General features: G+C 53.3%; 1 protein-coding gene across 3 annotated transcripts in view; it reads right to left on the bottom strand.

The window, feature by feature from the left end:
• The window catches only part of ARHGAP26 (Rho GTPase activating protein 26), a 108,194-nt gene that overhangs the window by 5,800 nt on the left and 78,534 nt on the right, over window positions 1–23,860 (bottom strand). For 2 of the 3 annotated variants that reach the window (XM_068206260.1, XM_068206261.1), the window contains exons 18-20: window positions 23,142–23,301; window positions 21,608–21,746; window positions 17,288–17,441 (exon numbers count right to left, since the gene is read on the bottom strand). In XM_068206260.1, coding sequence (XP_068062361.1) covers window positions 17,288–17,441; window positions 21,608–21,746; window positions 23,142–23,301 — 453 coding nt within the window. Of the gene's footprint in view, window positions 1–196; window positions 2,575–17,287; window positions 17,442–21,607; window positions 21,747–23,141; window positions 23,302–23,860 lie in introns of those variants that run through there. The other variant, XM_068206262.1, reaches the window with a different exon arrangement.

The following is a 23,860-nucleotide window of genomic DNA, read 5'->3' as shown; positions in this document are numbered from 1 at the left end:
TTCGATTCAGGTCACTCTCAAGTTCACCAAGAAGCAATTATTGTACTAAAATACCAGTTTGATTAATTTACTGCTTCTCTGCTTAGCACTCATTGGTATTCCCTATCCAATTCAGGTTAGAAACTCCATCCCTGATAAAACACCAGAAACATCCCTCCACACTGCAAATGCCTCTGTAAAAACAAGAAGTTTTGTAAAAGCATCATGACTTATGCTTTCTCTTTGAGAAAGGGACAGTACCTCTGATCACACAGGTGTGATGAGGTGGGGATAGGGCACTACCCCCAGGATGTCCTTATCCCTCAGCTGGGGCCTCCTGGGGTAGAGGGAAGGGATTCAGGGAATGGTGGCTCCAGAACCTGTGGAGAACCTCAGCCCCACAGGAGTTCAGACCAGCATTTAACCTTCCCCAGTGTCCTCTGGCTGCCACCACAGGGGGATATTTATGACATGGATGCTTTCCCCTTGGAAACTGGACCATCTCTGCTTAAGGCCAAACTCTTGGCTTGACTCCTTGCAGAAGCTGTGTCACTGGATTCAACAGACACTGATTAATTCGCTCTGAAATTACAGGCAACACCTTTATTATGTCAGAAGATTACACACAGAGAAATGGATACATCAGTGAGGGCAGCATGACTTCACCAGAGGCTGGAAAACAGGGAATGCTGTCAGGCAGGCTATCAACGAGGTCCTCAAAATGTTCTGCTAATAATCATCACTATTTAAAAACAATCCTTTGGCGTTTCTATCACCAAAACTATCTTTTGAAAAATGAGTTTTCCTTAGTCTTTACCAAACCTGACAGCCATTGGTACTCACCAGATACTCCATCTATCCTCACCCCCAAACCAGAGGTGCTACCAAGGTCACCGAGTCATCCCAAACTGCCAAAATTAACCCTTTAAGCACCAGTTCTTTCAAAGACATGGCCTAGCAATTCCCTTCTCCAAGAGGAGCCTGGCCCAGGTGGGACTTGGAGGGGCAATGAGCTGGTGACCAAAATGTGGCTGAGCCTCTCCTGCTGAGAGTGGCCACAAACACCCACAGCCCTCCCAGCACCATGGCTGTGGGCAGCAGGCTCAAGGTGCAAGAGGCCATGGCACTGGGTGTGCCAGCATGGGATGGCCACTGGGACATGGCACTGGGTGTGCCAGCATGGGATGGCCACTGGGACATGGCACTGGGTGTGCCAGTATGGGATGGCCACTGGGACATGGCACTGGGTGTGCCAGCATGGGATGGCCACTGGGACATGGCACTGGGTGTGCCAGTATGGGATGGCCACTGGGACATGGCACTGGGTGTGCCAGCATGGGATGGCCACTGGGACATGGCACTGGGTGTGCCAGCATGGGATGGCCACTGGGACATGGCACTGGGTGTGCCAGCATGGGATGGCCACTGGGACATGGCACTGGGTGTGCCAGCATGGGATGGCCACTGGGACATGGCACTGGGTGTGCCAGCATGGGATGGCCACTGGGACATGGCACTGGGTGTGCCAGTATGGGATGGCCACTGGGACATGGCACTGGGTGTGCCAGTATGGGATGGCCACTGGGACATGGCACTGGGTGTGCCAGCATGGGATGGCCACTGGGACATGGCACTGGGTGTGCCAGCATGGGATGGCCACTGGGACATGGCACTGGGTGTGCCAGCATGGGATGCCCACCGTGTCTGCCACCAAACCTGGCCCTCTACACTGCACAAAGGAAGGAAAATCCAATGGCACAGGGCTCCAGGACCAGAAACTGCTACTGCACTTTTTGAGATGAAATCATGGCAAAAGAATGCAGCTCTCATTTCTCCTCAAGCCGCTGTCATCGCTCCACAACTGCGTGCCCGCTCTGCTCATGACAGCGGGGAATGCAACCAACAGGATCTCAGAGTTATCAGGGAAAAAAGCCTGAAAAAACCAACACTTGGGCCAGCCTCTGCCTAAGAAGTTACCACTAATTTGGAGCATGATTTTGGTGTCTTTGGATCCTTGGTGTCACAGAAAACACTCGGTGCCCAGCAAACCCATGGCGAGAGGGGTTCACTAATGCCAGAGTGTGCCTTGGGGTGTGCAGAGCACCCCGTGCCCATCAGGTGCTCACAGAGGAGATGAACATGGTCCTACGGTGACTGAGCTGCTCTGCAAGTCCTTCCAGAACATTTCCTCAAGAAGAAGCCATGGATAGCTCAGGACTCACCTGAGCTGCTGCCCAGCACCAACAGACCCTGGGGTATGATGGGTATGAAGGGTTCACCTCCTTCCCATGAAATACAGGTATTTATTTTCGAGCTGCTGCTTGAGTTTCACCTTCCTGAGCTTATGTGACTGCCAGACCCACGTCCTGCCTTGCTGGAGGTGTCAGTGCACATGAGGGATTGGGCTATCCCGAGGTCTCTGGCGTTTTGGAAAGCAGTTTTCTTGTAGGATCCAATTTCCTTTGCTTCTCACAAAAAGAGCAGAGGTGGTGAGAGGCTGGGGGGAAGTTCTGGCTGCTGCCTGCAGGCAGCAAATGTCAGCTGGACGTTTTTTTTCCTTCTTCTTACTCGGGAGGGCTTTGCGAGGGGCTCTTCCTGTTGAGTGCACAGTGGAAACAAAACAGAGAAAACGGCTAAGAACCAAAACCATCAGAAGCAGGAAACAAAGAAATGGCTCAAATTATAGTCTTCCAAGGTGAGAATGGGCCTTTCCCCAGCAGCAGTAGCTGGGGGAACTCTGTGAGTAGCCCAAGGCTTCCTGAAGGCTCTTGCCCTTCCTGCTGGTCTGACTGCGCCTCAGAAGCAGTGGCTGTGATCCTGCAGGGAGGGAGCACTGCTGGGCACGGGCAGGGCACGGAGGGCACTGTGCCACAGCACCTGCAGGGGCACCCGTACCTTCCATTCCATGTGTCCCTCTGGCAATCCCACTCTTCCAGCAAACACAGTACTTGGAAATGAATTTAGGAGATAAATCCTCCTCCCTGCTTCCCGTGCCGGGCGTACGTGCTGCCTTTCCCATGCAGATGTTTCGTTTGCTGCCCAAACACATGAAAAAAAAAGCAGTAACTCTTGTTTCAAGACTCTCCTGGAGTTGCTGGAACTAAAAAAATTCTCCTGTGATCCCTTCTCCTAACCTGCCTCTTTCATTCCTCTTCCTCCGCCCAGGCTGCCTCTGGCGCTCCTCACCCGGCTCAGGCCCCGAGGCATGTGCAGCTCTCAGAGCCCCTCTCAGCAGGTCTCCAGACAACTTCTGCTGCTTTGATCTCCTAGCTGAGAGGACATCGGTTCCACTTCAAACATGTTTACAACTTGTTTATTTTTGTGGAACTCGGGGCTATTTCTGCCACAGAACATCTCACAGCTATGGACCGGCAGAGCCCACTGATGCATTCCAGCCCTTTCATGAAATCACCTCAAGAATAAACAACAATATTCCCGTTCTGACATGATCAGTACCTGACTGCAGTAAAATACATCAAGGACCACCCAGCCCTTTGCTCCCTGATCTATTCCTATAGAACAAAGCTGCAGAACATAAGGTTCTTCTCAAAGGTAACAAGAAAAAAGAAAATTATAGCTTTATGTAATGCCAGAGCACTTCAGCTCTGCTGAGACAAGGACAAGACTGCAGCTTACCAGCAGCCATGGCTGTTGCCTAAATGAAATGGAAGGCAGCCTGGGTTTGAGAAGCTCATGGAACTCAAGCAGTGCAGCAGGTCCTAGCAAAGCTTGGAGAGATGGATGGGCTCTAGGAAGCAGCTCCTGGGCACTGGCAGAATCACCTGAGACCTGACCACCAGCTCACAGGGCTCCAGTCTGGCAGGACTCTTCCCGTGCTTGGTACTTTAATGCAAGAAAAATTATGTTAAACTCTCTGCAGTGTTACTCTCTCAGGAGTAATGTTGCTGCATGGTCATTTGGGTGGAAAAATTTAAAGAAATTTAAAGAAATAAGCAGCTAGAATGGTCTGTAGTCAGCATCACTTGACCAAACTGGTCCAAAAAATCTCAAATTCTTCAGTACAGACCTTCCCCACATCTCCATTTACCAGTTCCCCATCTCCATCAGCACAGATTTCAGAATCTTCTTTCCAACAACACGGACGTGTCCCTCTGTAATCCTGATGACACCCAGCACATGGGTTTGTCTTGTCACTTTGCTGCTTGGCTGATTTCCCATGTGTGGGAATATTTCCCTGCTTTAGTCATTTCACAAACCATCCAAAAGCTTTTCCACTTGAATAAGAGAGAGCCCAGGATGAGTTCTGGCTCTGGGGAGGAGCGCTGGAGCTGCTGTCCCACATTGCCATTTCCAGGTGCAGACGGACGGTGCTCCACGGCGCAGAGGCAGGAGGTGGCAGGTACAGAATTCTGGCACGGAGCTCAGAGCCTGCTGCCAGTGCTGGAGACAGTGAGGGAGTAAGCAGCGAGTCAGCAATGGAAGAGTTCTCAGCATGAGCAAGCACTGCAGGAAGGAAGGTGCAGGACCAGCCTGCTGCCAGCACAGGCGTCCTCCCGCCAGGTGAGCTCCAGGTGATGGGACATCGTGGCATCTTACCAGGGAACAGCATTTCAGTAACAGCTGCACAACTCGTCTGAAGCAGAGAATTACCAGCATCACCAGCAAGCTGCAGAGCCACCAGTGACGGCTCCCACGCAGTCCCAGCACTGGGACAGGCAGGGGGAGATGGGGCAGGGCAGGGAACAGAGACAGCCACGGCTCACACGAACCAGCCTGGACAGGACACAGAGTCACAGAATGGCCTGCAAGGGACCTTAACGCCCCTCCAGTGCCACCCCAACCTTCCACTGTCCCAGGCTGCTCCAAGCCCTGCCCAGCCTGGCCTTGGGCACTCACAGGGATCCAGGGGCAGCCAGAGCTGCTCTGGGCACCCTGTGCCAGGGCCTCACACCCTCACAGGGAAGGATTTCTTCCCAGTATCTCACTCCACCTTTTGCTCGGCAGCTGCATTTTCTGCTCCATCAATACCCCCCTCCCTCTTCCTCGCTGCCCAAAAAGCTCTCAGCAGACTCAAAATCAGGCTGGAGGGTTTTATGTTGAACCAAGTGCTTTCAAACTGTGTTAAAGCTCTTAATTATTAATAGAAAAGTTGTAATGTGGCAGCAGGGAGCCAAAGCAGCAGTTTAGGAGGGAAGTGTTGGTAAATCAGGAGCCAGTGTCTTAGTCATGGCTTCTCCATCGTGCCACAGCTTCTAACATGAGATAATGCGGCAAGGCTGGGTGCATTAGTCACCAACAAATTCTGTTTGCAATTAAGCAGAACTCAACAGCCCTCCAGAAATCTCACTCCTCTCTGGCATTCAATGCACTGCTATCTTACATCCCCCTGAAAAGAAAACTCTCCCATCTGCCACCCCAACAACCATATGGGATCCTTGAAAAATGAAGGAAATTAAAGTCCCTGTGGGATCACAGCTCCCAGCTCAGCTGTGGGGGGTTTGGGAGGATCAAATATTTGAGCTAAACACATCCTGTGCCCCGGGCAGCCCCAGGGCTCTGCCAGCCACGAGCAGCTAAACCTGAGCTATGTGCTGAGGGAGGGTGACCTCCTTTTGGGAGCGCGGAGCTGCAGGGAAGCTGAGGGATACAGACGGACGCTGTCCTTGCTGCCCCAGGGGAGGACAGCCCTGACCCCTGCCCACGGCCCCGCTGGGTCCAGCCCTGCAGCACCCGCCCCGTGCTGCCCCAGCGCCCTGGGAGCCTGGCTTTGGGGGCAACGTGAGGGCATTTGGACCCTCTTTCCCCAGGCCAAGCCCTGCCCTGGCTGGCAGAGCTGTTCTGCTGCAGGAGCTCAGAGGGATGCCCGGATGGCCCAAGGCGGGCGATGGGGGAGCCCCTGCCCTGCCCCACGCACTCCCAGCGGGGCAAACAGCGCTCTGCCACCACCCAAAGGAGGGCACGGATTTCGGGATGGCAGCAGCCACTGCCCCCAGGAGCTGGCACTGCCAGCTCTCCAAAGGGACAGAGGTTCCTTTCACTTTTTAAGCTGTTTCTGGAAACGACCAGAACAGTTATTCCCCACTGTAAAAAATTCATTCCTGGCTAAGGAATATTCCCCACATAACTTGATAGGAGGCCACTTCCAGGCTCAGATCCTAACAGAAAACAAAGACAGTTCCTTTGAGCCTCATTAGCACCACGGGCCCAAACTCTCATTTTTTAGTGTGTAAATCTCCTCCCTGCAGCACGAGGAGCCAACACTGCCCAAGGAGAGCACACGCAGTGGGAAAAACAATGGGGATTTCTTGAGCCTGAGGAGGTGATTTAAGAACAATGGAGGAGTAAAGCCACTGCATAATAATTTCCTGCATTTTCTCGGTTTCCCTGATTTCGTTTTGTCCATCTGGCCTTGTGCTGCTTTGCTCTGCAGCATTCTGCAAACACCAGTTCCAGCTGATCAGAGCATTTCGCTGCAAACCACAACACTGAAACAATCCAACTTCATCATATTTATCAAAAGAAACGCCATGCTAGTTCTGTTCTTTCTTCTTCCATCTTTTTTTTTTCACTTAAAACTACCAAACTTTGTAATAACATTTTTGCTTCAGCAGCTCCAACCAGCAAAACTCTCCTCCTCCAGCTGCACAGCTGGGAGGTGTGAGCACCACAACCCTCCCACTTTACTGGCCCAGCCCCAATTTCTCTCTCTACCGTCAAGCTGGACATGTAGCCTTGGAGAACCCTTCCCAGTAATCAAATACAGCAAAGATTAATACATTCAATTGACTTTTCTCTGGGTGGGTATTTTCCCACTTCTTATTCCATGTGCTTTCCCAAATCTCCCTGTGCTGCACTCACTGCTGTGCTGTCCACACAGCACTTCCAGCCCAACCTCCTGCTCGAGCAGGGGCTGGAAGGGAGCTTAAAGTTCATCCAGTGCCACCCCTGCCATGGCAGGGACACCTGCCACTGTCCCAGGTGCTCCCAGCCCCAGTGTCCAGCCTGGCCTTGGGCACTGCCAGGGATCCAGGGGCAGCCACAGCTGCTCTGGGCACCTGTGCCAGGGGCTGCCCACCCTCCCAGGGAAGGACTTCTTCCCAATATCCCATCCAATCCTGCTCCCTGGCAGTGGGAAGCCATTCCCACTGTCACTCCAGACCTTTGTCCAAAGTCCTTCTCCAACCCTCCTTCAGGCCCTGGCAGGGGCTCTGAGCCCTCCCTGGAGCCTTCTCTCCTCCAGGTGAGCACCCCAGCCTGGCTCCAGAGCAGAGGGGCTCCAGCCCTGGAGCACGTTTGTGGCAACAGAAGGGGATAAACCTGGCCTGCTCCTCGGGCTGCCCCAGGGTCTCCAGCGTGAGCCCTGGGCGCTGTCTGGGGCAGGGAGCCATTCCCAGGCCTCCCCTCGCTCTCCCCTCTGCCCCCTCAGCTGGGCACAGGCTGAAGCCAGAGGGATTTTCCTCAGCCCCACAGCTGACACAGCTGCTGGCACTGGTGTTTTTCCAAGTGCTGGTGCAGCCAACACCAGAAGATGGGCCAGTGCTCCTTTGTCCCAGCAGTTCCCTTCCCAGTGCCCAGCCAGGACACCTTCCCCGAGGATGCCTCCCTCCCAGGCCTGGGGCACGGTGCCAGCACGAGGGGACAGGCAGGGGACTGGTGACAGCTCTGGTGCTGCTGACAAAGTCCCAGCTTAGCACTGCCCTGTCACCAGTGTCTGGTTACCCCAGGTGAGGGGGAAGCGATGGCCTGACAGCTCCAGCTCATTTAGGAGATTAATTAGGCACAAGGATCTCCTTTCAGAGGAGACACGATGTCTTTGTGAGCAGCAGCCCTGCTCCCCTCGGTCCCTTGGGGGGAATTGTCAGCCTTTTGCTGGGAAATGGGGTGGTGTGGGAGGGGTGGCCCCGCGGGGTGGTCCCCATCTGAACCCTGCTCACGTCCCCTGTGCCAGCCCAGCTCCTTCCATGCTGGCAGCTGGAGCTGCCGGGCCACGGGCAGCTCTGGGATGCTTTCAGCACTGCCAGCGCTGTGTGGTGTGCCTGGAGCCCGGCACTGCCTCAAAAACGCTCCCAGAGCTGTCAAAAGACTTTTACAAGGGAGAGGCTGGGCCACGTCCCTGGCTTTGAATTCGATCTCTCTGCAGAAAGAGGAACCAAAGAATGCACTTGGCCGTTTCTCTACTATATTTCACCTGAGGTGACATTTATAGGTGGCAGGAAGACCTAATGTACCATCACTCTGCTTCAGCAGGCTCAATGAAAGGTTTGGCTGGGCTCACTTGAGACTCTGCCCAAAGGAAACTCAGACACTGACTGAGCAGAGGGGCTGGCAGTGGAGCTGGGCGAGGGGGCTGAGCAGGCTGGGACCCCAAAATCAAAGGGGGGAAGGCAGGCAGGGGAGGAGAAAGAGAAAAAGAGAGGCTTGGCCAGCAGGATGATGATCCTGAGCTCCACACAGCAGCTCAGCACACAGAGTGCCTGTGGCTGCCCCCAGAAAGGCTTCGGTGGAGCATCTTTGATTCCTGCATCCTTCCCCCCACAGTGACTGGGATGGATTTCAAATCCTGCTCCATTTGAAAGTAAAATTTCCATTAGCCAATATTTGTCTGAGGCAGTTTCTTTGAAGAAGATGCTGCTATGCAGCGATCTCCACACTAATTACAGGAATTAGGAAAGCAATGGAGTCCAAGATCTCTTTTTTTTTTCCCAAGGCTTTCCAGAAAGCTGCCTCCTAAGCATCATGTGCTGCTGAAGTTTAAGGAGCATTTTTAGAACTCTTGCAAGGAAATCTAAATTAATTCAGCTTGTGAGAAGCACCCTTAGATGTTCCCAGAGCATCACCCAAATATAACAGTGCTCTTCAAAGGCAGAAACATCTGAGGAGTCTCCTGAGGGGCAGCACTGGGAAAAGCTGTGGATGGTGGGAGTCAGGCTGCAGGAGCTGCGGGGGGACCTGGAGTGCAGAGACTCGGAAGAGGCTGTCCATCTGTCCATCTGCAGCCACTCACACACCCCTGTGCCACCAGACCCCAGAGGAGCCCCTGGCCAGGGCATGACAAATTACCTTTGCTTGAATGGATGAGGCGGGAGAAAGTGTTTTGATATGTGACCGCTGGGTCACGTGGGGCTGGCCACAGGGCTGGAGACTCGTTTTAGGAGAATATTTGGCTTCCCTTTCAAGTTCAATTTGTGGAAAGTTTCTAGACCAAGAGCCCAGCGAACAGTGAAGGAGCTAAAGCTTTGCACAGCTGTTGTGCCAAACCCCAGGGCCCGTGGAGAGCCCACCCAGCAGGAAAACACATCCCACCTTTTCCCCCTGCGAGCCCGGCGTGGCACACGGGGATGCTGGGCCAGGCAGGACCCCACTGCTGGGGGCTTCTCTTACCCAAACAGCCTGAAACATCCCACCTCAAATGGAAATCCATCACCTCCCCCTGCTCCTGTGGCCCACAAGCACCGCTCCTTCCCACACATCTCAAAATACCTCATGGAAGGATACAGATACTCAGAAAAGAAATCCTGCATCATTTAAGCACAACAAGGGAAGGAATTTGTAGAATCATTAAGGTTGGAAAAGACCTCCAAGACCATAAAGTTCAACCTTCTGTATGGAATCTGTACATATACATGTGTATATATAGAGATACAGATATAAATTTAAAGGTTATATGGCCATCAGCAACTAAGCCTCAAGTATATTTATCTGTGGAGTCTACTGAGTTTGCTGCTTGTGTTTTCCATGAGCCAGGTTTAAGGACATTTGCCAGAGCCCTGAATCACTCTGGTTTATGGAGCTTTCTCACCACAGGCATGATCTAGGACTCCCAAGCTAAAACTGCTCTAAAAGAAACAAACAACACAGACACCCTCACAACAGTCTGCAGCAAAAAAAAAAAATAAAATAAAATAAATAAGTCACTAGATAGTTTGAATGTTATGTCATCTGGAATCAGCCAAACAGCAGACTGGGAATTTTAGGAGCTTTTCTCAAGTAAGAGGACTGGCCGATAGGCGGGTTCTGTTCTAGCCTGGCAGCAATCTCTGCTCCTCCTGAGCACAAACCAACCCCTGTCTGAGGCACAGAAGATGCAAACCCTGAGGAGCCACGAGGAGGTATCAAGGGGAGGGGAGGTAAAATAATCGAGTACCCTGACCCTGCCTGGAAGGCAACACTTGAAGCAGCAAAAGCCTGGCTTGGGGATCAGGGTTGGGGCCATCCAGTGCACATCTTGCACAGCTCCAGCCATCCCACTCTGCTGGAACCACAGATATTGGGTGTAGAACCCCCTGTCCCAGCCTAGGACCACAGCTGGGAACTGGTCTTAAAGAGCAATTTAGATAAGGCTGTTCTGGAGCTGCTCTGATTACAAGATTTTACCTAATCCCCCAAAAATGCCATTTATTGTTTGGCAGCCCAAAGTTCCGCCCCTCGGGGCTGGCCTTGGCGATCCAAACCCAGATTAGGCAGAAGACCAGGGTTTTGGGGTCTGGGCTGAGCTCTGGGAGGCTGCAGGGATCAGATGGAGGGAGACACTTCCCCCCAGCCCCAGTTTCCAGCTGGGGCTCGCTGCGGTCACCCACGGGTGCCCAGCACACACGGGCTGCTCGGGGGTCAATCCCCCAAGGAAGGCGGCAGGGGACACAGCAGCAGAGGAGGGTCCCCAGGGAGCCCCAGCCCTGCTCTGCTGGGCCCAGCACGCCTCTCCCAGCTCTTGGCTTGCTCCAGAGCCGCGGTGGCTCCCGGCCAGGCGGCCACAATGCAGTGGAAGGAAGAAGAAACAGCTTTGTTTTGCCCAAAGGCCCGCAATTAATCAAGTTCCTATTTCCTCGCAGTTCCACGTTCCCCACCCCAAATGCACCAGGCAGCTCCCAGCCACGGCAGAGCCCCCGCACCGAGCACAGGGTTTGCTCTGCCATTTCACGTGAACAGAGAAGCAGAAAATAAAATTAACGTGAAATAGGAACGTCTTTGCTACGGTGAGAACCACTCAGGGCCCTCAGGGTCCAGTGCAATAGGGGAGCTCCTGGCAGCCCCAGCCCTGCCAGCACCATCCCCTGGGACCCCCTCTGGGCACCAGCTCTCCCACCCAGGAGGAACACGCGGAATCCCAGAGTCATTTAGGCTGGAAATGACCTCCAAGAGCATCAAGTCCATTCTGTGCCGGATCCCCACCGTGTCCCCAGCCCAGAGCACCGAGTGCCACCTCCAGCCCTTCCTTGGACACCTCCAGGGATGGGCACTCCAAACCTCCCTGGGCAGTTCCAGTGCCTAAGCACCCTTTCCATGGAGAAATTCCTCTTGATTTGGACCCCTCTGAGCACAAGTCACTGTTTTTATAGTGACACACAGCAAAACAAAACAGCAGTGCATTTTCCTGGCCCTTTTCCAAATTAAAGTGGGGCTGAATATCAGGGTGGGAGGAGAGCGGGTGAGAATCCAGGTTCCTCAGGGACAGGAGCACTTGATTTATGAGTAAATTTCTTAAACAGAAGTCCCAGAGATGCCATTTCAGAGGGACATTCCCAAAGTGGCTGCTGGGAAGGCAGGATGAGGGTGGGACCCGCTCCTGCGCCTCTGCACCTCTAATTGCCATTATTGTTCAGGAATATAAACAACAGGAGCCACCGAGCAGAGAGCCATGAAAGCTCAGCAGAACAAGGGCCTGGGAGCACAGGGACAGGAACTGGAGGTCAGGCAGGCTAAGGGCTCATTTCTGGCTCACCACAGCCCCTCTGATGAGGGCAGATGGGCAGGCACAGCACAGCAGGCACAGCCTGGTCTCCTGCAGCTCTGCCCAGCTCCCCAGGAGCTTTTGCTTTCATGTCCCAGCTGATAATTGTCAAAGTTACCTGCATTTTTAAGAGACCATTTTTTCCAAAGAAATCCTGCCTTCTCCTGTTTGATCCATTGCCTCTGGATCCCTGGCAGTGCCCAAGGCCAGGCTGGACAGGGCTTGGAGCAGCCTGGGACAGTGGAAGGTGTCCCTGCCCATGGGATGGAGGAGCTTGAAGGCCATTCCAAGCCAAAGCAGTGTGTGGATCCATGACTCTGGGATGCTGCACTTGGATTTGGGATGGTGAGGGCCTTCAGAGCAGAGCACAGGAAAAGAGCAATGGGAGGAAGGTGCAGCATCACCCCAGTCCCACAGCTCTGGTGTGCTGTCCCCTGTCCCCCTGCCCCACAGCTCCCTCCCAGCCACTTGGAGAAGTCCCTGATGGGGACAGTAATAGTTGAAATTTCTCTCATTTTCAGGCATGGAAAGAGAAATGTTTAATTTTAACTGGGATGCCTAATGAAGATTTATTTATGTGGGAATAACCACTCTTCCTTGGAGCAACTGGGTTATTTTTTCATGACCACTAGACCTTAGATCTGCTCCTCATTTCTTTCCATACCCACAGAGGGCAAGAAATAGCCATACTTGGTCAGTGAGAAAATGAAATTAAATGCAAATAGACATGTACTGACTAAATCTGAGTTTCTCAAGGTTAGTATTTCTCTAAATGCCAAGTCCCTGGGGTGAAGGAGGGGCAGCATCAGCCTGGGCTAGGGTTGGCAGTGCGGGGGCTCAGCCTGGCCCATGACCCCATCTACCAGTGCCCTGGGCCTGAGGCTGAGGATGGGCACCAGCACTGGGAACACTGGCAGGCCTGGAGGCAGGAATGAACACGGGAAGGATGTTAAACTGGTTCTGTCTCCCTGGCTGGAACCACCCAGTGCCACCCCTGACACAGGCAGGGACAGCTTCCACTGTCCCAGGTTGCTCCAAGCCCTGTCCAGCCTGGCCTTGGAAATTCTCAGGAATGAGGCAGCCACGGCTGCTCTGGGCACTTCCTCACCCTCCCAGGGAACAATTCCTCCCCAGTATTCCATCTAACCCTCCCCTGTCAGTATGAAGCCATTCCCTTGTCCTTCCTCTACCTCAGCTGAAGGACACATCTCTGCTAGAAGCACAGTGCTTTCTGCTTCATGCTTGGCTGTTTTCTAAGGAAGATGCTTTCTGCAGGGGCAGGATAAAGACACCCAACAGGATATACAAACCAATGAGACACAGAAACCTGCTGGGACACAGAAAGCCAGCACTGCTTTGGACACCATCCCTGCCCACGGCCTGGTGGCCCCGGTGCCCGGGCGGCCGCAGCCACAGCGACAGCTCCTGGCACAGGACAGCAGTCCCGCTGACTCACCCAGTACAACTCCTGCCCAGAGCAGTTCTTCCATAAAAATAAAACCAGCCCTAATAAATAAATGCATTCCCATCATAAAAGCCCGACTCGTGGCTGGGAAGGAAGAGCCTGAGCCCAGCAGCAAAAAAATTTTCCTCTGGATTGGAGACTCTGTACTGTGCTCCAGGGAAAGCACGTCAGAAGGAGCCCATTTCCCTGGGGAGGGGGACAGGGGGACCAGCACCGAGCTGGAGGGACCCCAGCCCCAGCACAGCCACTGCTGTAGCAGCTGGGAAGGAGCGACACTCGCTCTCAAGGGGGATTTAGGAATTGGCACAGCTCCTGGCAGAGCAGACCTGGGGGATACATGAGCATTTAGCAGGGAGCCAAGGGCCTTTGTAAACAGAAGCTCAAACAAACATCTCTCATTTCACAGATGGTGCTCACAATTTACAGCTGGCACATTTAAAGGCCACCTTGGACACATTGGTGCTCACGGCCGCAAATGGGACACAAGAAACGCCCCAGGCCTGCAGGACTCAGTATCTGCACTGCAAGGAGCCTCCTGCTGAATTCCACAGGAAGATCAGTAGGACTACTTGTGGGATCAAAGAAAATCAGAATGACCCAACTCCTTTCCCCGCAGCTTCCCAGTTTGGGCGAGCAGAGGCTCCCGATGGGCTCGTGGGGGCTGCCAGGAGACAGCCCCTCCTGAGCAGCTCCCCAGCACAGTGGCCCTGGCCCACAGCTAAAAATTACAGAAAATTGTGGGGAACACAAGAAAACACCCCAAAGTCCTGAAGCAGAGCTCAGGGATAGGTGTCACAAGCCCAGCAGAGGATTTGGCAGTGTTTGAAGGAGCACAAACCCCAAGGCACCTCCAGACCCTGCCATGGCCACCGATCCTAACTGTGGGCAGGTAATTCCAGGGGAGCTCCAGAACCCTGGCACAGCAGCACCAGCTGCCCCAGCCTGGGGCAGAGTGCCTGGCTGCCCGAGGCTGCCTGCAAAGCCCACATTTGTCAGCTGCCTGGACAAACAGAAGTGTCTTTATGGAGACATTATTTGGGCAGCCCCGCGGAGCAGCGGGACGGAGCCGCCGGACACTGGCACCATTCACACCCTGCCCCAGCCCAGCCTGCAGCCACAGGGCAGGGCTGGGGACAGACCCACTGCTGGCAGCCCTCCTCATCCTCCTCATCCTCACCACTGCAAACCCTGTCCCACCAAGGGCAGAACCCCACGGAGCTCTCAAAAACACTCCTGGGCAAGCAGGAGTGACAGCCACACACAATTAGAATAAAATCCAGTTAGTTGCTTCATTTCTCATTGAAAGACTGGATTAAAGACATTTGATTTAAGTATTTGGGGTCACAGAGAGTATTTGCCCTGTGGTACTAGCCCCCTCAGGGTCCATATTTCAAATTTAAGCTCAACATAGACCAAAACCCTGTGTGATCCTGCACGTGCACAACTTGTGGAAAAGCACCAAATGCCACCAGCACTGTCAGAGGCACGAGCTGCCAGTGCTGTCCTGCTCAGCCCTGTTTCACCTCACAGAACTGAAGGCTCTGTAACTGGCACAAGTCCCTGGTTCAGTGCCAGCCTGCTCACCTAATCCCTCGGGAACAGCACGGTGCCTCCGCTCCCCAGAGCCTCACACAGCTTTAACCGAGTTATTCTGCTGAATTCCTCTGTAACTTCCACTAAGAAAGAAATCGTTAGGAAGAGGCAACTCTTGGAATCTGAAAAACTGTGAATTTGGCAACCAGTCCTTGTAAGGTCTCAGCAAGACTCAGGCTCACAAACCTCATTCTGTGATAAGACACACCATTTTTTTCCCCCTTGAAGGATAAACTAAAGCCATCCTCTGGAGAATGGGATGTGACTGACTCCAGAGCTTCAACCAGGCACGAGAGAGAGAAGCATCTTTACTCTGTATGTACCATATGTACAGCACAGCCTTGATTTGGAGGTGTCCTACCTTTGGGTGGTCTGTCCTGCCCCCACGGCTCTCCTGGGTTGGGTTGGGCATCCCAATCCTGCTCCCGGGCACACCGAGGAGAGGCTGCTGTGGGGCTGCTGCAGCTCAGCGGTGAGTGGCAGGAGGAGGATGATGGAAGCAGAGCAGATGGTGAAGCTGGATGAAGCCTGTGTCTGTTCCACACTTACCTTCCTGCCTGGGAGAGCCCGGCAGGGCCTGGAGCCATCCCAAATGCTGGAGTGAGAGCTGCACCTCAAACCCCAAACCCAACCCAGGCAAGGCAACAGCTCACCATGTCCACAGCACCTGTCCCAGCACCGGCCATGCTCAGCCCCACTGGCACCCAGCTTCCCTGGCATGGCCCTGCCTGCCCCCAGGGCATGGGGGCTGCTTCGGGAGTGGGGATGGGAGTGTCTGGGGCCATGGGAGGGGTGGCAAGGATGGTGTCCCTGCACTGGGAGGGGTGGCAAGGACAGTGTCCCTGCTCTGGGAGAGGTGGCAAGGACGGTGTCCCTGCACTGGGAGGGGTGGCAAGGACGGTGTCCCTGCACTGGGAGGGGTGGCAAGGACAGTGTCCCTGCTCTGGGAGGGGTGGCAAGGACGGTGTCCCTGCTCTGGGAGGGGTGGCAAGGACGGTGTCCCTGCTCTGGGAGGGGTGGCAAGGACAGTGTCCCTGCTCTGGGAGGGGTGGCAAGGACGGTGTCCCTGCTCTGGGAGAGGTGGCAAGGACGGTGTCCCTGCACTGGGAGGGGTGGCAAGGACGGTGTCCCTGCACTGGGAGGGGTGGCAAGGACAGTGTCCCTGCTCTGGGAGGGGTGGCAAGGACGGTGTCCCTGCACTGGGAGGGGTGACAAGGACAGTGTCCCTGCACTGGGAGGGGTGGCAAGGACGGTGTCCCTGCTCTGGGAGGAGTGGCAAGGACGGTGTCCCTGCTCTGGGAGGGGTGGCAAGGATGATGTCCCTGCTCTGGGAGGGGTGGCAAGGACGGTGTCCCTGCTCTGGGAGAGGTGGCAAGGACGGTGTCCCTGCTCTGGGAGGGGTGGCAAGGACGGTGTCCCTGCTCTGGGAGGGGTGGCAAGGACGGTGTCCCTGCTCTGGGAGGGGTGGCAAGGACGGTGTCCCTGCTCTGGGAGGGGTGGCAAGGATGATGTCCCTGCTCTGGGAGGGGTGGCAAGGACGGTGTCCCTGCACTGGGAGGGGTGGCAAGGACGGTGTCCCTGCTCTGGGAGGGGTGGCAAGGATGGTGTCCCTGCTCTGGGAGAGGTGGCAAGGATGGTGTCCCTGCTCTGGGAGGGGTGTCAAGGATGATGTCCCTGCTCTGGGAGGGGTGGCAAGGACAGTGTCCCTGCACTGGGAGGGGTGGCAAGGACGGTGTCCCTGCTCTGGGAGAGGTGGCAAGGACGGTGTCCCTGCTCTGGGAGGGGTGGCAAGGACAGTGTCCCTGCTCTGGGAGAGGTGGCAAGGACGGTGTCCCTGCTCTGGGAGGGGTGGCAAGGACGGTGTCCCTGCTCTGGGAGGGGTGGCAAGGATGGTGTTTCTGCCGCCCAGCCCAGGGATGCGCAGGGCGTGCCCTGAGCTCCGGGGGAATGGGTTTCATCTCCTGGAGATCTGAGCAGATCCTCACGTGGTGGGAGGGAATCTTCTGTGGGAAAATGCTGCAGGGCTGGCCGGGCCCGGCAGGAAGGAAATTCCCCCAGCGGAGCCGCCATCGCGAGGGCTCCACCGCGGCAAGTTCAGGGCCTTCATAAATAACCCGGCCGTCCCCGGGGAGGCATTGCTAAGGTCACTATTTTTTCCCTTGAACTTTCCAGATGAAGGAAGCAATAGCAGAAGCAACTGCATAGATTTGGCCGGAGATCAACTGTACTGACAACAGTCACGGGATTGAACTCAGAAGAAAAGTCCTTTGTGTGTGTTTGAGTTATCACCAGATGGGCCGGGCAGCGCTGGGGAGTTCTGCTCAAAAATATCCCACATGGGCAAAACCATCAGAGCTGGAACCCATGGCAGATGTAACCCACAGTAACTAATTCCACTGCTTAGACCGAGTTAAAAATGGAGGCAAATGTTTGGTGTCCATTAAAAATGAAAATGTTAAATTGTATTCTTCAGCAGACTGCTGAGGTTGAGAATAAGAAACTATTCTGATTAAGGATTAAGGATGGAGAGTCTATAAAACACTAATTACCATTGTACTTACAGAGAATTTGGCCTGTTTGGCTTAATTACTTCTAGTTCAAGATCACTCGAGTTCAGGCTGGGCTGGGGAGGACTGTTGGAGTTGAGGAAGCTGTTTACATTTGAAGAGACGACGGATTCCAGGCTGGAGTTGATGATGCTGTTCCTGTTCTCCTCTAAAAAACACCAAAGCCCAAGAATCATCAGCTGCCACTGCAGACAAAGTGAAGAGCAAATGGCAGTGAAGGCATCGAGCATTGCCAGGAAACCCTGTGCCAGTGGAAACAGGGACATCTCCCCAGAGCTCAGCTAGTTACAGACACATTATACATTAAACCACAAGAAATACCAGGTACTCTTTGGCTCTTTTGGGTTTCAGATGCAGATACATTTAAATGAATGCCATTTTTAGTAGGAAAATACACACTTTTCTTAAGGTGTTAAAATTTTACATTCCTGGAGGAATGTAAAATACTCCAAAATGCCACAACCTGGAAGAAATTGAAATATAAGCTATGTACAGGAATGGATTTGTGTGACTGAAATCAGCTCCCAAGGGACAGAGTGTTTGGGTGACCGAGTAGGACAACACCTTAGAGACCAGGAACAGGGCAGGTCCCCCAGTTAAAGTTGCTTCAGCCTCATATTTGACACCAACTACTGTTTCTCTTTCCTAGTCAGTTCTGAAGGGGGAAAAGGATGGGTCTCTGCTCTGTTTTGGCTCAGCTCTGCAGCAGTGGAGCAGAAGTTTGCCTTTGGATCTGATCAGGAAGGGATGTGCTGGGCATGGCCCAGTGCTGGGGGATTGCTGCCCCTGCTCTGCTGACAGGCCAGGGCTTCTCCAAGATCCCCATTCCCTCCTTCACATCTGCTGAGAGATCTCCCCATTGTTTGTGTAACTCCAGCAGTGAGCACTGACAACACTGTGCATCTCAAAGAGCCACAACAGCACAGGCCCCCTCCTCAGCTCTGCCAGGCCACCCAAAATCCCATTAACTCATTTCCAGGAGATGCCTTTGCCATTGGAGCAGTAATTGCAGTTGTGAGAAGCAATTAGCAACGCTGATGGCACAAGAGCAGCCCTGGGCAGAGAGCCGCAGCTTCTGAGATGCTGCTTTGCTGAAACACAGGCACCAGCTGGAAAACATGGAGTCCTACTGCAAGGATATTTCTTTCCAAAATTATTTTTCCAGTGCACAATAACATGGTCAAGCTACAACCCAAAAGCATGTAGTGACAGGGAATCCATGTTCTCAATCCCTTTAAATTCCACCTCTTTTTGTGTGAGGAGAATGTGCAATATTAATTTGTATCCTGTGCACATATAAAGGGGGTAAAAGAGTGCAAGAGGAGCTCCTGGGTTGTGTGAAAGGTTAATCCTGAGCACACAGCAGAAGGGAACTGCCTGCAAAACATCCTGGCAGGAGCGCTGTCTTGGGGTGCTGGTGCAGCTCTGCCACCACTCCAAAGGGAAATGCCACATCAGCCAAAGGACTGTGGATGCCCAGAGCAGAGTCCAAGGCTCCTTGTCCTGCTCCTTCTCTGGAGCTGCTGCATTTCCCAGCTGCCTGGACAGAATCAGCACCTGCAGGGCAGCAGGACAGGGCTCAGGTTGAGCTTATCTTCCAGAGATGAGCCAAGCATGTGTGATGCTGATACATGTCAGCGTGTTCCTGAAACTGGATTTCATTAATCTTCATCTGCAATGAGCCACCATGGGCACAAGCAGCACGGACATTTCTCTGTCCCCAGCTCTCTGAAAGTTCAACCCTCAGGGCACCAGCACCTTGGGATGAAAAAGATGATCCATGCAGAAGACAAAGAGGGAAAAGTGAAGAAAAGCAGAGTACTGACCTCCACAGATACTGACAGGCAGATAGCCAGCAGAAGAAAAAATAAAGAAATTAAGCTAAGTACCTAAAAACCCCAGATCCCCCTGTTTTTGCATCTGCCAGAGCAAGTTTTAGGCAGCCCATGAGAGGCCACCTGTACCCATCTGGCCAAGTCCAGGGACTGCCTGTGCTGAGCCCAGCTAGCCCCAAGGCCCTGAGGAGTTGACCTGAGCCCCCGGAGTGTGGACTGACACCAGCCTATTATTTGCAAACATCTTCTGCCCAAGGCTGAAGGCTGGGAATAAGCTCCATAAGCTGGGCAGCTCAGCGTGGATTGTCCCTCTAATCTCCACAGCAGCCACGTCCAAGAGCGAGCTGGAGTTCCTGTCAGCCACAGAACTGGAAGTGCCTCAGCTCAGGAGATGAATGGCAGAATCTGAAACTCCTGCTTCATTTTATTTCCTCCTTTTTAAAAGGCTGAAACCGTACTTTGCTTCATGCTTTTGAAAGCTCGTGTGAAGGATTCTTCACTGGAAGATTTGATTTGGTCTTACAGCTACAAAAGCAGAGCTGCCCATCAGCTCAAGAGCATTTCCAGCACGCAGAGGAGAGAGCCTTTCACCCCTTACCCAAACTTCCTATCTCTAGTGGGAAGTCAGGCAGGCAGAGCCACCGGAGCCTCAGCAGAGCCTTTGTCCCCAAGAACCCTGATAACTGATCCAGGGCACTTTGGTGACAGTGACCCCAGGGACCAGAGAGGAGATGACAAAAGAACTGATAAGGAACAAAACTGTGTGTGCTGTGTTGGTGACATTTGTGTCACAAGAGCTACTCCCTGGGTCAGATGTGGATAAAAATGTAAATGTTTAACAACAAATGAATCACTATAATCATAGATTAATCACAATTATCTAATCTGCTCCCTGTGTGTTGAACATTATAATTTTTTACTTAGACACAGCTTGGTATCATGAATGCTAGTGAAAACATTAGAAAGATATTAGACTTCAGTGGTCAGATTTCAAGTGATGGAAAATCCACCACCCACTCCACTTCTTTTTATGTCAGACTGCTCCCAATCTTCAAAAATGTGCACCCTGCTCCCATTTAGAACATTCCTAGCTTCAATTACAACTTTCAGTTTTTGTGGTGCTCAGTTGGGCTTGAGCTGCTGCCTAAGCCCTTGTGCTTCACCCTGACTTCAGAGCCTTGGTCTGTCCGCAGACCAGGAAGAAAGGAAAAGAAGAAGAAAAGAAGAAGAAAGGAAACCTGACATATTTCTCATGATGTGCAGCAGGGACAGCAAATAAAACAGTAGTGGCTTCCCAAAGACATGGGAGGTTATTGACTGTCAGGAGGAACACCAAGAAAATGTTGCTTCACATGGGAATAAACAAATGCAGAAATAAAGAAATGATCCCAGCTCCTCTCCCAGACACGGGGAGGATGGCACACGGAGCCCAGAGAGCCTGGAGGCTGACAAGGCACTGCTTAGTTAGCAGCAAATAAATTACTGGGGCTGAAAGTTTTCAAAAGCAGCGTTTGATATTTGAGGCTTCACCGAGAGTCGTCCCACACCATTTCCAGAGCACGCTCTGGGGCCACCACTGCTTCCTCAAACCCACGCGGATCTTTCCGGCACCCTCCGAAAGGAGAGCGCCTGGTAGTTAACAGTAACTTAATCAGACAAACCCACATGTTTTGAGAGTCAGCAAAGTCCACAGCAACCACTCTGTGCACCCTGGGGAGCTGGCTATCCCCAGCCCTCCCCTGCTCCCCTGCTCCACTTGTGCTTGTCCTGCTTCCCAGGAGATTCTCCTGCTTTTTTACCAAACTGGGAGAGCTCCCTGTGTGCAGCTGCCTGGCTCCAGGAGCACATGGGCAGGAAGAACCAGAGAGCTGGGAATTGGCTTTACTCTGTAACATGAAACAACAGCCTGAGCAGACACACTTCTGCCACCCCATGAGCAGGGCTGGGGCCTTGGCTCTTTCACCCAAATATCTGGAGCATCAATTAGTGACAGAAATGGAAAGATGAGCTCCAACATTTTTAAACTGCCATGGTACATAATCCTCAGGAAAATGCCGAACCTCCTGGCCGAGTTTTCCTGTCTGTAAAAGGCAAAGTGCCCGCGGGCATCCCAAAAGGGCCACCCTGTGGTAGCTGCCCTTGCCACAGGTGTAGCACCCGCGTCCCGGCAGCTGATGGAGCGATGACGGGCCCAGCAACATGAGAAGGGGACACGCAGGGGCCCGTCAGGTGGGCAGGGGACAGCAACACTTTATCCCGTGCTCAGGCAGCCTCATGTCGAGCCCCGGTTAAGGGCTCGGATGCCAGGAGAGATTCCACTCCCCACCAACGCGACAGCAGAGGAAACCGAAGCCTGACCCTGTTATGGAATCATCCCTTCCACTGACAGCAGGAAAGCTGCACGGGAATGGCATGGGAATGACAGCGTGTTAGGCACCACTGGGGCAAAGCTGGAGGGCTGGGAGGGCACTCCACTCACGCTTCTCGTTGGGCTGGGGCGTGTGGAAGAGCGTCAGCGGCCGCTCGCTGCACGAGGGAGGCTTTGACTCCGTGCTCTTCTTGCGGGATAACAGCAGCTGCGAGTTCGACGCCGGAGCCTCTGGCACCGTGTTAAATATCTGTTAAAAACAATAAACAAGTTGTTCTTTGGCATCACCCCGTGGAACAGGATGGCTGCCCACCTGCCTGGGCTGCACTGCTCCACGGCGCAGCCTCTGAGGAAGGCATGCGCTCAACAGGGCAACATTTTGGGGACAGATTCCTAAATCCCATGTTCCCACCCTGTCTGCGCTCCTCTTTTTTTTCACCCAAGATGCACATTGCAGGCTGTGAAGAACCCTGACACTCTGGCACTCTGCTGACTTTCTGGGGGTGCAGGTGATGCTGAGCAGCCCAGACAAACCAGCAGCATCCCCCCTGTGCCCCCCACTGCGTGAGCCCGGCGCCCACGCTCCCACGGCTGCAGACCAGCTTGGGAAAGTCTTTGCAACTTCCAGCTACAGCTGTCAGAAAACTGAGTAATCGCATTTTTCTCAAGGGGATGAAATTTTAAAACTGCATGAACCCAAAGGGCAGCAGCCTTGCTGGTTGCTGATATTTGGTTATGGACTGCTCCTTTTCCAGACCCCACAGGCTCAGAGAAGGGCAGTGACCCCTCCAGACCAGCTCTCTCAAAGTCTCTCTCCATTGCTGAGAGTCCATTAAACCCATTCCTCAGTGTCTTTCCTGCTCTACCTGCCCCTGCCAGACAGACAACTGGCATGGCCAGGCTTTCCCAACAGGAAAAGCACACGTTGGCACAGCTCTCTGCTCAAGACAGAACTGGATGTGGACTTGGAGCCACGATGGCACCCCAGCCAGGGCAAGCTGGTTTCTACTTCTGCCTTTGCTGCCCAAAAGCACAAATCCATCACTCCTTTCCAATCCAAACCAGACTAACAAAAGATCATAATCAGGGAACTGTCTGCATTTAGAAGAAAATGGTATTTTTTAGCACATGCAGCCAGGGAGGGATGGCCAGGACCTCAGCCCCACCACGCCACCACTGCTCCACTGACAGACCCCAACATCCATGGCCAACAAACACAAACGCATCAGGATTCAGATCAACACTGTGGATAAAGCCAGCACTTGGATAAACCTGGATTTAGTCAGCAAAGCAGGAGCCAGCCGAGGTGTCCCTCTCACTGGTTTGCTTTAGCACTCATCTCTCTTGATACCAAGGACAAAGTCCCATTAAACAGTGGGAAGGGGGGAGAAAGGGAATTTCTGTGATGGACACAAGGCCATGCTGACTCACACTGGGATGACCATAAACAAGGCTGGCTACCAGCAGCACTGGTTACACAACCACAGCCCAAGAACGAGGTGCCAGCTGCCCCCTCCCCAGCACAGCCCCACCATGGTGCCACATGGGGAGAGAGGGGGGCCTGGGAGAGGGGCTGCCATGGGCAAAGAGAGACCAATTCCTTTCCATAAACCACTGACATGAAAGAAGCAAGGGAAGCCATTACCTTCTCATGGTTCTCTATTAAAATTTCAATCACAATGTTCTGGAATTTGATGTCCATAATGGCAGCCACTGTTTCCTCTTGAGGTCGAAGCAGTGTCGGCCCAAACACCACACCCAGATTAGCAACAGTCATCAGGTTCTGCTTGTGATTATCTGCAACTCTGGGAAAAAAAGAGAAAGAAAATGAAGTAGGTGATGGAACTAATCCACAGGGAACCCCCTCCCTGCCTTCCCTGCCTCGTGGCTGGCACAAGGCTTACAAGGCTGTTTACATTTTTCACGCTCCTGGTGAGCTCCTTGAAGGCTCAGCCATGTGGAAAAGTACAGATTTAACTGTTGTGTTCCTGGGGACCTTTCAGCCTCCATGAATTGACTAATCCCTTAAAACCTCAACCCCACGCCAGCCACTGAGCCTCATGCTGCAAACCACTCCCAGGAAAACATCTTGAAACATTAATGCTTAAAACCCTTCTGAAAACAAATTGTTGGACCTCTGACACATGCTGCTCGCAACTCAATGAGTGACCTCATATATTCCAAAGGCCAATTCCTTCCCAGCCATTCCAGCACCAGAGGTCAGCCCCATCCAGCCCAGCCAGGTTGGCTGCGAGGCCAAGATGGGGCTTTGCCCCCAGATCCCCATGTGTTCCCATCTCCCTGGCACAGGGACCCCCACAAGATGGGGACCCAGGGACACCCAAGCCATCCTCCTCACCACCT

The sequence above is a fragment of the Anomalospiza imberbis genome, chromosome 15, assembly GCF_031753505.1.
Source record: "Anomalospiza imberbis isolate Cuckoo-Finch-1a 21T00152 chromosome 15, ASM3175350v1, whole genome shotgun sequence".
In the NCBI taxonomy this organism is placed as follows: Eukaryota; Metazoa; Chordata; class Aves; order Passeriformes; family Viduidae; genus Anomalospiza; species Anomalospiza imberbis.
Note: the sequence above shows the minus strand (reverse complement) of the source record. Positions and strands in the feature narration are given on the sequence as shown.